The sequence below is a fragment of the Oryza sativa genome, chromosome 11, assembly GCF_034140825.1.
Source record: "Oryza sativa Japonica Group chromosome 11, ASM3414082v1".
Classification (NCBI taxonomy): Eukaryota; Viridiplantae; Streptophyta; class Magnoliopsida; order Poales; family Poaceae; genus Oryza; species Oryza sativa.
This window is the reverse complement of record NC_089045.1, coordinates 28,111,557-28,124,594: the sequence shown is the minus strand read 5'-3', so window position 1 is coordinate 28,124,594 and position 13,038 is coordinate 28,111,557. Positions and strand designations below refer to the sequence as shown.

The window sequence follows — 13,038 nt, the reverse complement described above, 5'->3', positions numbered from 1 at the left end:
CGGCCGGCGATCGTGTTGGCCGGCGGCCGGCCGGTCGCCGCCTTCTTGTGCTGCATATGATCCCCACGTATCCGGCCATCAGATGAACAACTACTAGCTTATATATTCCTTGGTTTTATACTATACATTATTTTGATTTTTTAAGTCAAATTTATTTAGATTAAATAAGTTTCTAGAAAAATTTGATAACATTTATAACACCAAATTAATTAGCCAAATTAATTAGTTTTATTTATAACATTGAATATATTTTGATAATATGTTTTTTTTCTGAAAAATAGTGTCGCTTTACTTTTTTTAAAACTACTAAGAAAAATCGAAATGACTAATAATATAAAACGAAGGAACAAGTATATGTTTATTGTAATCAAATTTCAACGACGACCAGTTCTGCACCGCTTTAGTTAATTAAAGCTACTATACGTGCGAGCTACTAGTATAAATATGTATACGGATATGCGTCTACAATCCATTCATCCCAAAGCACTCAGCTACACCGGCATAGAGAGAGAAAACACCAAGCTCGATCGATCATGGCGGCCGCCGCAGCTCGCAGCATCCCCTACCGGTGGACCCTCGCCGGCGCGACGGCGCTCGTCACCGGCGGCAGCAAAGGCATCGGGTATATATATACACATCACCGTATATATACGAGTATAATACGACTGTATATACCTACGTATACGTGTTCGACCGTATAGGCATGCGATAGTGGAGGAGCTCGCCGGATTCGGGGCGCGCGTGCACACGTGCGCCCGGAACGCGGCGGAGCTGGAGGCGAGCCGGCGGCGGTGGGAGGAGCGGGGGCTCCGCGTCACCGCCACCGTCTGCGACGTCTCCGCGCGCGGCGACCGGGAGAGGCTGGTCGCCGCGGCGGCGGCGGAGTTCGGCGGCAGGCTGGACATCCTCGTCAACAACGTCGGCCGGACCATGTTCCGGGCGGCGGCGGCGTGCTCCGGCGAGGACTTCGCCGTGCTCGTGGCCACCAACCTCGAGTCCTGCTTCCACCTCTCCCAGCTCGCGCACCCGCTCCTGCTCGCCGCCGGCGGCGCCCGCGGCGGCGGAGGCGGCTGCGTGGTGAACATCTCCTCCGTCGCCGGCAGCGTCGGCATGCCGGCGCTGGCCGTGTACTCCATGACCAAGGGCGGCATGAACCAGCTCACGCGGAGCCTCGCCGCCGAGTGGGCCGGCGACGGCATTCGTGTCAACTGCGTCGCGCCGGGAGGCGTCAAGACTGATATCTGCCAAGACGTAAGCTAAATACTCCCATTCGTTTCAGACTAGGAATCGTTTTGACTTTAGTCAAAGCAAAATTACTTCAAATTTAACCATGTTTGTAGACAAATATAATGATATTTACAACACCAAATAAGTTTCATTAAATTTGTAATTAAATATATTTTTACAATATATTTATCTTGGGATGTAAATGTAACTGTTTTTTTTCTATAAACTTGGTTAAACTTAAAGCATTTTGATTTTTACCAAAATCAAAACTACTTATAATCTAAAATCTTAAATAGGGGAGTATATACCACGTCAATTGATCTCCAGCTCAGTTACTCATATGCAATTAGTGCATGATTAATTGTACAGTTAGTGTGATTAATCACATCATTGATTTTGATTGATTAATTTGGATGGATGGATGGAGCAGGAGACGATAGACCCGGAGCTGATCAAGAGCGAGATGGACCGGCTGCCGATGCGGCGGCTGGCGGAGCCGGAGGAGGTGGCGGCCACGGTGGCGTTCCTCTGCATGCCGGCGGCCTCCTACATCACCGGCCAGGTCGTCGGCGTCGACGGCGGACGCACCATTTCCTAGCTAATTAATCAAACGAATTCATCGTAATTAATTAATCAAGAAGGTGTTTTGTGTTTGGTTCGTGGACTTTCATCGTGTGTAAGCCCGGCTGGAAAACCCTTCCACTGTAAAATCCTCCTCTCGATCGATCGACGAAATTCAATCGCTTCAAATTTGTGCAAATCAAAATGGGACAAATTCAAATTCAGTACAAGACTATTGGATGGACCCTCCTGGCTCCATCTCCTAGAAGTGGTGCTCGCGAACTTCCATCCGCATCGTTGGATTGAAATCGTGTGGTTCTGATAAAAGCTAAACATTGCAGCGTCCAACCATGCACACAAAGGATCTGGTCCATTTCGACGAAACTGGCCCAAGTCCTTTGAGGCCCACTACAATTTGGATCGATAGCGACCCAATTCCGCCCACCAATCGAGTTTTTTTTGTTTTTAGATTTTTTTTTTTAATATTTACAGAAATATTATAGCGCCGAAAAAATTTGCAAAACTAGACCCTGCCGCCCTTCGCAAGGGCGGCAAGCCGACGTGGCACACGGCGCCGTGTGCGTCTTGACGGCGCGCACGGGCCGCGGGGAGCCGAGGGCTTGCCGCCCTCTGCAAGGGCGGCAGCTTCCTCTCTGCACAACGGCTGGAAAGGACTCCTGTTTTTGGAAAACGTAACAGCGAAGTGTAGGAATGCGAGTCCCGAATATAAACAACAACATATTCAGTTTACAACCATATAGTACAAGAATGTAAAGAAAAATAAAGAGATGTCTGCTCTACTGGCCGTGACTCGCGCCGCGACCCCGCTTGGTCCTCCGGGCCTGTGCTCGCACGTGGTCCTGGGAGTACGTGAAGCGATCCGGTGGGACAGCACGGGTAGCGCGAGGGTCTGGGAGTGGGGTGGAGGGCGACTGCTCCTGCGTGTGCACCGGCGGTGCGCCTCCAAGCTGTGAGGGACCGATAATGTCCGGGAAGTCGAAGTCACTAATGTCGAAGTGCGTGGCGGAAGCCCACCCGTGCTCGGACGAAGTCCCGGTAGGACCCTGCCAAGACGTGCCGGGCGGCTGTGACGAAGTCCCGGCGTCCTGCCAGAACTGCGCAGACAGCGAGGCCGACACACCTGCCTGTGACGATGACCCCGCAGCCTGCCAGGAGTGGGCGCCCGGCGTCGTCCCAGGCTGAGCGAAGCCTACACATCGACGACGCGACACTTGTAAGCTTACACATAAATTGAGTATCAATTGATTGATGATGTACAAATAGACCTTGAATATACGTACCTCCGAAGGGAGGGGGTGTCGGCGTAGGAACGTGCGCAGCTGGACGAGGAGCAGTCGGTCGGGGACGCACCTGTGGTGCTGCGTCTGCGTGAGCAACGTCGGCAGCACGACAGGTCAGCGCACGGAGAACCGAGCGCATCGAGTCCCGTATCCGCGTGTACGTCGACAGGTGCTCGTCTGCCCCCACCTCAATCCCCGCGCCTAACCGTTGGATCGCCGTTGTAGCATCAACGACGACCCTGTTGCACTCAACGGCCTGCACGGTTAATTACAACGTAAATATTCGTAGCCTTTGTCCAACAGAAAGGATGATGAGACGATGGTGCGATGCAAGGTACTCACCGCACGAGCGAAGTCCTGGTCGCGGTGCCTGGCGTAGAGGTCTCTGGCGCTCGCGGCGTGGGCCTGTTGCTCCGTCGGAGCGTAGGTGACTCTAGTACGGGTGCGTGGCTGATACCAACGTAGGTACGCCTCATACCCCTCCTCCGTGTGTGGCTCTCCCGCGTGGTCCACGACCTCCTCGGTAGCAAGCAACCAGTCGTCGAGAAAAGGCCCCAACTTGGCAGGCCAGTGACCAGCTGAGTGCTGACCCTTGCGCGAGTACCTGCAAATTAATGTATTGTATTAGGGCAAACGACAAACAAAGCAAATTATTATGGACAGCCCGATGTTAATGCAACATATTAAAACGTAGTAAAACGGCTTACCGGTGAACGGCAGCCGTGACGCCCGCCGGAAACGGGACTGGAAAGGACTGACGGAAGCCGAACTGCCGCATCACGCGGTAAGGTGCGTGCGGCTCGACACAGATGTCGAACACCATCGGAACCGTAGTCATCCAGTACGCCTGGTCCCTCGTGCAGAGTGTGGACAGGCCTAGCGGCGCCCGACTGTGGGTAAGCAAGGCACTGTAGGGCTCCCACACTACGTCCGTCGGCAGAAGGCGGTCGAACTCCATCACAAATTCCGCGTACGACCGCCTAACCTGCACGTGAGCCCATCGGCGCTGCAATACAATAAGGTCAGTGTGACGTAGGATGAAGTTAACAATAGTAGGACAACATTACCAAATACTAGCGACGTACCTGACGCCGGCACCACAGAGTACCCATCGTTGGGTAGTCGACCGCCGGTCTGTTCTCGTACAGCGACGCGTCGTAAGGGTGGTGCTCCACAAGGGGGCGGCCGATCGCAATCCTCTCAGCCGCCCAAAGAGAAATGAAGAGAGGGCACCCACCGAAGATCGCGCCAGGGTCCGTCCTGGTACAAGCCTCGCAGAGGCCACGGTACTGAGCCGCCAGCAACGCGGAGCCCCAACTCCACTGAGGCACCTCACCGACCGCGGCGTCGGCGATGCTCCTGGCGTAGTGCACGAGACCCCGGTCGACCGAGTGTCCGTGACTACCACAGAACATCACCCACCCAAAAAGCCACAACAAGTACGCCTCCAAACAACGGCTGAAGGAGTACTCGTCGGCCTCCTCCGGTAGCTGGTCAACCTGCAAGTGTTGGATGAAATGTTAGGCACTTTACAAGTTACGTACATAATACACGTCAGTTTAGGTAGAAAGAACTTACAGTGAACTGAAGCAGCCACCTCTTCGTAGGCCCGGTGTTGCGGTGCTGCTGCAACGGCTCGAGCGGTAGACCTGGTAGGCGCTGCACGGGTGCGAAACGTGCCGTCAGCTCGTCCTTCCAGTCGACACCCATGTCAACTGGCCCGACAGCGTCTCCCGCGAGCGGTAGCCCCAACAAGTAAGAGACATCCTGCAGGGTAGGGGCTACCTCACCGCACGGCAGGTGAAAAGTGTGCGTCTCCGGCCTCCACCGGTCGACCAACGCTGCTAGGAGGGACCTGTCCGGGTCCCAACGTCTCGTCACGTCATCGTCGCCGGTCGCGGCCTCAACTAGCCGAGCCAACGGTAAGAGACCGGCCTCACGCAACCTGCGAAAGCGAAATAATACCAGACGTTAAAATGAACACATTGCTAAGCCCCCTCCACCGTAGTAAGGTAAGCCCGGTGTCGTGAACACAGTAAAACCATACCTCTCGACGAAGGAGTCGTGAACCAAAAGTCGCTCACGTGACGACCGTGGACGGAACGTCCCAAGCTGAGCCCCCTCCACCGCAGTAAGGTACGACCGGTGGCGCTGATCTATCGCCGGATCCAACAACTCAGGATGTGCCATCTCTGCAAGTAACGTGTTACATGTTAGGGTAAATAAGAAGGTAATAATATAATTGTAAAAACAAGTTATCTGAAACGGAAGAATACTTATAGAGACATGCAAGAGTGCAGATTATTGAGAACATAACTTTCGTTACACAAAGGCACGTAACGAGAATGAAATAACATAAAACAAAATTACAAGCCGTAAAACATAAAGACATTACATGCGGAAGTCTAACAAGTGGTTCGCAACACAACACAATGCGAACATATCGATAAGTTCGAACGAAATTACAAGCAAAGCCTTTTGCCAACATACAACACACGAACTACACCACGTAACCGGTCGTTCCACGAGAACGTCTAGGACGGGGTCGCCTTGAAGTAGTGCCTTCACCCGTAGGGCGAGCTCCATCTGCTGCTGATCCTGATAGACCTGCCTCCGCCGCACTTGGTTTTTCCTTGTCTTTAGGACAATACTTGTAGGTGTGGCCACGTTCATCGCATTTGCTGCACCGCTTCACCCTGCCTGCCTCCGACTCATCCATATCGTTGCGGATGCGCCGAGTCTTCCTCCGTCCCGCCTTGTCTCGGAGTTTCGTTGGGTCAGGAATATAGATTATCAGATCGTTAATCTTTGTGAACTCCCCAGCTACACCGAAGCCAAAAATCTCGCCACTCCATGTGTGATATATTGCTTGCTTGGAGAAGTATTGTGACACATATACTGCATCTTGGATGCCACACTCAGATGCCGCGGAAATGACATGGGTGCATGGCCTGTGGAGCAGCGTCGGCTTTCTACAGGAGCAGTGACATGTGCCGTCGTCTTTGAGAACGCACTCCTGCTTTACTCTCTTGCGGTAGATACCCCTGCCTGCCTTGTCTTGGCAGAGTACCTCAAACCTGTGTTGTTGGGTACCTTGCACTAGAGCTCGATGTTTCATGGCCTTTGCACGCCACTCCGCTAGTTTTTTCTCCATGAAAGTTCCAAATAAAATGTTGTTGTTCGGCATAGAGGGAAAAACTGCTTGGAACCGCTCCCTGAAATACTTGCATGTCCCATGTAAAATGAACTCCACTATACCAACTAGTGGGAGTCCACGGACACCGCGCATCACCCAGTTGTAAACTTCCGCCAAATTTGTTGTCATTATACCATATCTAGCACCACCTGTGTCATAAGTCTTAGCCCATTTCTCTTTTGGCTCATTCTCAATCCACTGAGAAAATTTTCGAATTTGCTCCCCAGTTCTTCTAACCAATGTTACACTGTCTGTTGGGAGAGCTCCGAGTGCTTGAGGAGGGTCAGGTACAGCGGCCGCTGGTCTTGTTGCACGCTGGTCACTACATTTGCCTGTCAACTCATCTAATCTCTTCCAAAGCTCATTGAATTTTTTCTCCTGGTTCTGATTGCATAGCCTCTTGAACATGTTCATCAACTCCTTGTTCTTAAATTGCTTGAAGAAATTAGCTCCCATATGACGCATGCACCACCTGCTTTGTACATCTTCCCACTGGCCAGGGTATCCTCTTTCCATAGTCCCAAACTTTAACTCTTCTATCGCTCGAAGCATACCGGCGTGCCTGTCATGTATTAGACACACATTGGGCCTCATACCAACAACTTCTGTCTTAACCAGATGGAGGAACCAGTACCAGCTGTCGGTGTTCTCGCTCTCGACAAAAGCAAATGCCAACGGCAATACCTGATTGTTCCCATCTACCCCAATTGCCGTTAGTATCTGGCCCCGATACTTCCCGGTCAAAAATGTGCCATCAATACAAAGAACTGGACGACAGTGCACGAATGCCATCTTGCATGCATGTAGAGCTAAGAACGCTCTTTGCAGCACAGTCTTGCCAGGATGTTCAATTGAGGGGAATGTCTTGAGTGCACAAGAGGTCCCAGGGTTTCTTTGTTGGATAACAGATAGCAGACGTGGCAAATTGTCATATGAGGCTTCATAAGTTCCAAATCTCATCTCTATTATTTTCTGTTTGGCCCTCCACGCCTTGGCATAGCTAATTGTATACTTGAAAGTCTGTTCGATATGTCGGATTATTGACTTCGGTTCATATGCCAGATTGTCCACGACATGCGCATACATCTCAGATGCAACAAATGCACATGTAATGTTCCTGTGGTATTTTTGAACACCAGGTAGATAACAAGTATGTTTCGTAACGACCGACACTGTCCAGTAGTCCTTCCATTTCCCCTTATAGGCGTGCACTCTCCACGGACACCCATCTTTTTCATTAACACACCTAACTTCATATTGTGTCCGGTTAGACTTGGCAACCCAAAACTCCCTATGAAGTGACACTGCATAATGCTTCACCGCCTCCTTCATGTCTTCTCCATTACCATACCTCGCTCCCTCGATAATCTCGTTTTCCTTGTACTCCCATCTCACATTTTCCCCTTCAGAGATGACCAAACCAGAAAAATCATCACTAGCCCATTCAGCTGGATTAATATTGTTCTCGTCATCATCTGACGAATCATCTTCCTCGACACGCTCGTTGTCACTATCCTCTTTTTCCATTTCGTCCACAATGGCACCCACAGTCTCCCCCTCGTCAGCCACTCCACCAGGTTGCATGCCTACTGGAGCTACTACTGGAGCTACTCCATCTTCCTCTGGTGCGTTGACCTGATCCACTTCAATCTCATTCACTTCTGCACTTGGCCCCTCGCCATCATCCATGTTCATCTGTACACTTGGATCCTTCGGATGAACATACGGAACCATAGCTAGAGGCCACCCACGTTGCAATGCATTCTCCACATACCATCTCCACATCCCAGAGTTTTGAACCGGCATTAGTTCCCAATAAAAACCCTCTGTTGCCCGACTTACTACAACATAGATTGTAATGTCACTAGTCTGTGGATCAACTCCCAAGCCCCGCATCAACCATTTTTTTATAGAAGGTACACTCCTCTCGGCTGGCCTATCAATTCCCCTTGCTGTTACAATAAATTCTGACAGATCTACCCCAGTTGGCCCATAACGGACGTTTCCTTGACCATGGTATAGTTGAAATATAAGTTTACTGGACATATCTGCAAAGTTAATTACTAGGCCGTTATTTTACATAATAAACGACTACAGTGTAATATCTTCTTTGCAACGTACCTAAATTTTTATATATTCTATTGCAATGTTACTCAACAACATTTAAAACTACAAACCTAATAACTACAAATACTACAGATCTACTAAGTTACCTACATGGCTACATCTAACAATATATATTTATATAGTACCACAGGTAAAACTCTATTTCATACAATGCATTTATCATATATTTAGTCACGTATATAATCTACGAATATTACCTGAAATCGAAGTTTGAAACTGGCAGGGCTTCGCCTCTTCTTTTCTTCTCCTCCCCTTCTCCTTTTTTTTTTTTTGATGTGGAGAGGTTAGGAGGGAATGGGCTCCTCAAAGGAGCCGGCTGGGCTTTATAGGCGGCCAGGCCTGCCGCCTTCTGTAAGGGCGGCAAGGGGGTCCTGCCGCCCTTTGCCAGGGCGGCAAGAGGGCAGGAGGGGGCAGGAGGACGGCCGTCCCGCGCCGTCCAGCGCGCCGTGTGCCACGTCGGCTTGCCGCCCTTGCGAAGGGCGGCAGGGTCTAGTTTTGCAAATTTTTTCGGCGCTATAATATTTCTGTAAATATTAAAAAAAAAAATCTAAAAATACAAAAAATTCCCCACCAATCTGGATCTTTATCAACCGGAGGAGTATAATTTGTCTCCCTCAAATATATGTCAGATCTGATTCCTATCCCACAAAACCAGTTATATCGACACCTCAAACTATTTAAACTATGTAAACAACTTCATTGGTCATTTTACTACTTGGTGGAACTATAATTATTAAAACATTATAAAGTACATGCTGAAACATTCCTAGAACAACATGTGCAACATTTACAAATTAAAAAGTGAAACATCATATGAATACTACATGAAACATTTAAATGATATAGGTGCAACATTAAAAACAATTCATTAATAAAGCTAAATATTTTTTTCATTGAATTATAGCCATGTGTAGTCTTGTTTTAAAGATTTAATTGCAACAAATTTAGTGGTGAAATTGGATTGTGAATTGGTAAATAATTTAAGAAAAAAATAGTTTAAAGTTTGTTTTAAACTATTTTTACGTCAGAGGGACGTACAAATATTTCTACGTCAGAGGGACGTCCGTGCCGGATCGTCGTCCGTTTTACATCCGACGGTAGCATCGTTTTCCAGCCCATGCACCTCTGTCGTCTCCGTCCAGTTGCAGACCAAGCGAGGGGAAAACACCGCTGGTGTTCCGCTCGTCCGCCATAGCCACGACGTTGGCAAGCCCCAGCTCCAAGCGTGTTTGTGGCCTCTTTCTCTCCATCACCCGCTTGGCCGTTGTGGCACCGCCTGACATCATCGTCGTCGCACAGCGCCGTGCTCCTGCTGATGCCGCAGTTTCTCCTGTCAGCTTTGGCGAAGCGTTCACGGTTCACCTACATGCTCCTCAACGTCTTCCTCCGCGAGGATCCAAACTCCAAAGGGATGAAGACCATGAACACGAGTCTGTTCCTGAGCATGTGCGCCATCAGCTTGTTCTTCAGCACGCTGCTCATCATCATCGTGCACAAGATCACCTTCACCGGCCATGGCGCTGACGGCGGCTAGCTCGTTGATAACCTCGATGACGGGAGGCTCGACTGCTTCTACTGGCTGCTCGTCGTACTCAGCTCCGTCAACCTCTGCTGCCTGGTCATGGCATCCACGGAGAAGCGCCTCGCCGACATCGTGGCCATGGCGGGCGGACGAGCGGAACCTCGTTTTTTCCCTTGGTCTGCAACTGGACGGAGACGATGGTCGATGGAGGAGCACGGTCTGAAAATGATGCTACCGTCGGATGTGAAACGGACGACGATCCGGCACGGACGTCCCTCTGACGTAGAAATATCTTGTTCCGGCTGGGCATAGCAGTGGCTTTACTTAGTTGATTTTTGATTGGCGCATGGGAGGAGGAGGATTCGAGTCTACTGCACCTGGGAATCGGGCGCCCGATTCCTAGATGCCCCCAAATAAAATCTCTTCATATTGTGATCAAAATGTCTCTTAAGAAATTAATTTTTTTATTATAATAAACTAAAATATCGCAAGGATATATAATTGCAAACTATTTAGGCCATACAAGTGACGTACTTGGGCTTTAAACTTAGACCGTCCAACTGTTTGTGGGCCAATTTCTCCAAGGACTATAGTGTCCCGGTGGCGGGGAAATTAACTATTTGCCACTTTTAGATCTGCCAATTATCCAAATGCCCCTCTTAGATTTGTACTTAATAATTTGCCACTTGAGAGAGGTAATTTCTTAACTATTTGCCACTTTTGCCTACGTGGCGTGCCAGCGTGGAAAGGACCCCACCCGTCAGCCCCTCTCCTCATCTTCTTCTCTACCTTCGGTCGTCGCCCACCTCCCACCAGCCCTGCGCCATCGTCGGCCGCCGGCCCCACGCCGTCCCACGTGACAGAGACGGAGAGCATGTGGGAGGAGTTCGGGCAGCGGGCGCGCGGCGTGCTCCCTGGCGACCAAGAGATGGAGAGAGCGCCGGCGAGGAAGCCCGCGAGGCCGAAGAGGAGGCAGGCAGCGGAGAAGGCCGGGGTGGAGAGGAGGCGGCGGAGCGTGGCGTGGCGAGAGGTGGTCGTCGAGGAGAAGACCTTCGGCGAGCTCAGCATGGCTTCGGCGAACTCGCTGGCCACCGTCGTGTGGGTCGGCAAAGCGCCGGATCGGAGCCGGGGGAGACGAGGAGGGGGAGTGGTGGTGGTGGACGCTGTCGACGGCATGGGGTGAGCGGGGCCGGCGGGGGGATAGGCGAGCGTGGGCTGGCGGTCGACGACGGCGCGGGCTGGCGGGAGGTGGGCGGCGACCGGAGGTAGAGAAGAAGGTGAGAAGAGGGCTGACGGGTGGGGTCCTTTCCACGCTGGCACGCACGGGTGGCACGCCACGTAGGCAAAAGTGGCAAATAATTAAAAAATTACCTCTCTTCAGTGGCAAATTATTAAGTGCAAACCTAAGAGGGGCATTTGGATAATTGGCAAACCTAAAAGTGGCGAATAGTTAAATTCCCCCCCCCCGGTGGCGACCGGCCTGGCACCTGCTGCCGCTGCATTCCGCGGCCCACCAAACAGCCAGCCGATCATCGCGTTCACGTCCCCCGGCATCATCCACGCCGCCGTGCCGTGCCACCGATAGAGTGCCCGGTACACCGGCACCATCACTGCGGCCCAATTCGGCCCACCCATCTGGATAGTTATCAATGGTAAAAGGTTCACTCTACGTCCCTCAAATAGGGGGAGAGATTAATCCGCCTCTCTCAATTGTAAAACCATTGTCCCTCAACATCCACAATTAGTACAAATTATGTCCCTTAGTAGTATTAGGCCGGCTTTCAGCTAACACGATGCTTGTTTGATTAGTCTTTGTCCCACGTGGTGCTTACAAGTCCTTAAAAGTGTTTTTTTTCCGAACGCGAAAAAGATTACACGTCAATATATTATAAGTGTTGTTTTCGGAGATGATATTTATGACTTTATGTTATTGTTTTGATTCTATTTGAGTGTGTTGGTGTAAAACTACATGATATCTTCATGTTTGAATCAGTTTGTTTTGTCTAGGCTTTGTGTATACCTAGTTGATGTAGAGGCCAGTTGTAATTTCATCTTTAGTGAAATCCTTCTGATAATATACAAAAATACAACATTGCCATTCCTTTTTCAAGAATTATTGATGTAATGCACGGTTTAATTTCAAATAATGTAATGGACTTATGTACAGCTTAGCTACTTTAGCGGAATAAGGATGTGGGGCTCACCCATCTCCGTCTCGATCTCTAGCTATTTCGCGCCCTCGCCTGATGCGTTGATCATCATCGCGATGCAGCTATATATCTAAGCAAAATCAATTGGCGCCCCGGCTGCTTGGTCGCTTAGGGTTCTCGATCGGGAGTTGTGTGTGTGGTCAGGATATATATAAATAGAGCGATCAGACGAGCAAGATATATGAAGGCCCATCTTGGTTGAATAGGTTAGATTGAAATCAAAGAGTAGTGCTATAAACGTACTTCAAAAAACCATTAATTAATTAGTGGTAGCTATAAAAAAAACAACATTCACTCACAGCCTGTCACATCAATGGGTAGTTAGGTGCCACCTCTGTCTCAAAATAGTTACTCCCATATCCCAAAATATAAGCATTTTTAAATAGTAACGAGTCAAACATCATTAATTTTGACTATCAATAGAAAAAAAATAAAATTAAAAAGATCAATCATTTAAAATTGATGTTATTAGATTTATCAATAAACAAAAACTATCATAATATATAACTCTTTTTATTTAAAACATATTATTCATATATATATTGGTGGTCAAAGTTATATCTCGGAGACCGTCGCAGAATCGAAAAAGCTTATATTTTAGAGTTATATCTCAGAGACTGTCTCAGAGTCGGAAAAATGCTTATATTTTAGGACGGAGGGAGTACATAATTATAGTTGCTTTAGTTTATATTAAGATTGATGAAGGAAATATAATATAATACTCCCTCTGTTTTTTAATAGATGACGCCGTTAACTTTTCTCACATGTTTGACCATTCGTCTTATTCAAAAATTTTATGCAAATGTATAAGATATAGATCACACTTAAAGTACTATGAGTGATAAAACAACTCATAACAAAATAAATTATAATTACATAAATTTTTTAAATAAG

General features: G+C 48.9%; 3 protein-coding genes across 3 annotated transcripts; 1 reads left to right on the top strand and 2 right to left on the bottom strand.

The window, feature by feature from the left end:
* Positions 1-473: 473 nt before the first annotated feature.
* LOC4351040 (noroxomaritidine/norcraugsodine reductase) lies at positions 474-1,977 on the top strand. The gene is made up of 3 exons (XM_015761092.3): positions 474-622; positions 702-1,251; positions 1,658-1,977. The coding sequence occupies exons 1-3, from the start codon at positions 534-536 to the stop codon at positions 1,823-1,825; spliced, it is 807 nt and encodes a 268-aa protein (XP_015616578.1). The 5' UTR covers positions 474-533; the 3' UTR covers positions 1,826-1,977.
* Positions 1,978-2,585: 608 nt separating this feature from the next.
* LOC112936858 (uncharacterized) lies at positions 2,586-5,279 on the bottom strand. The gene is made up of 7 exons (XM_066305922.1): positions 5,137-5,279; positions 4,668-5,034; positions 4,175-4,588; positions 3,797-4,095; positions 3,432-3,693; positions 3,090-3,345; positions 2,586-2,998 (listed from the first exon to the last, which is right to left on the bottom strand). The coding sequence occupies exons 1-7, from the start codon at positions 5,277-5,279 to the stop codon at positions 2,586-2,588; spliced, it is 2,154 nt and encodes a 717-aa protein (XP_066162019.1).
* A 310-nt stretch (positions 5,280-5,589) lies between these two features.
* On the bottom strand, positions 5,590-7,974 carry LOC136354230 (uncharacterized). The gene is made up of 3 exons (XM_066305921.1): positions 7,532-7,974; positions 7,345-7,402; positions 5,590-6,969 (listed from the first exon to the last, which is right to left on the bottom strand). The coding sequence occupies exons 1-3, from the start codon at positions 7,972-7,974 to the stop codon at positions 5,590-5,592; spliced, it is 1,881 nt and encodes a 626-aa protein (XP_066162018.1).
* Positions 7,975-13,038: the final 5,064 nt, after the last annotated feature.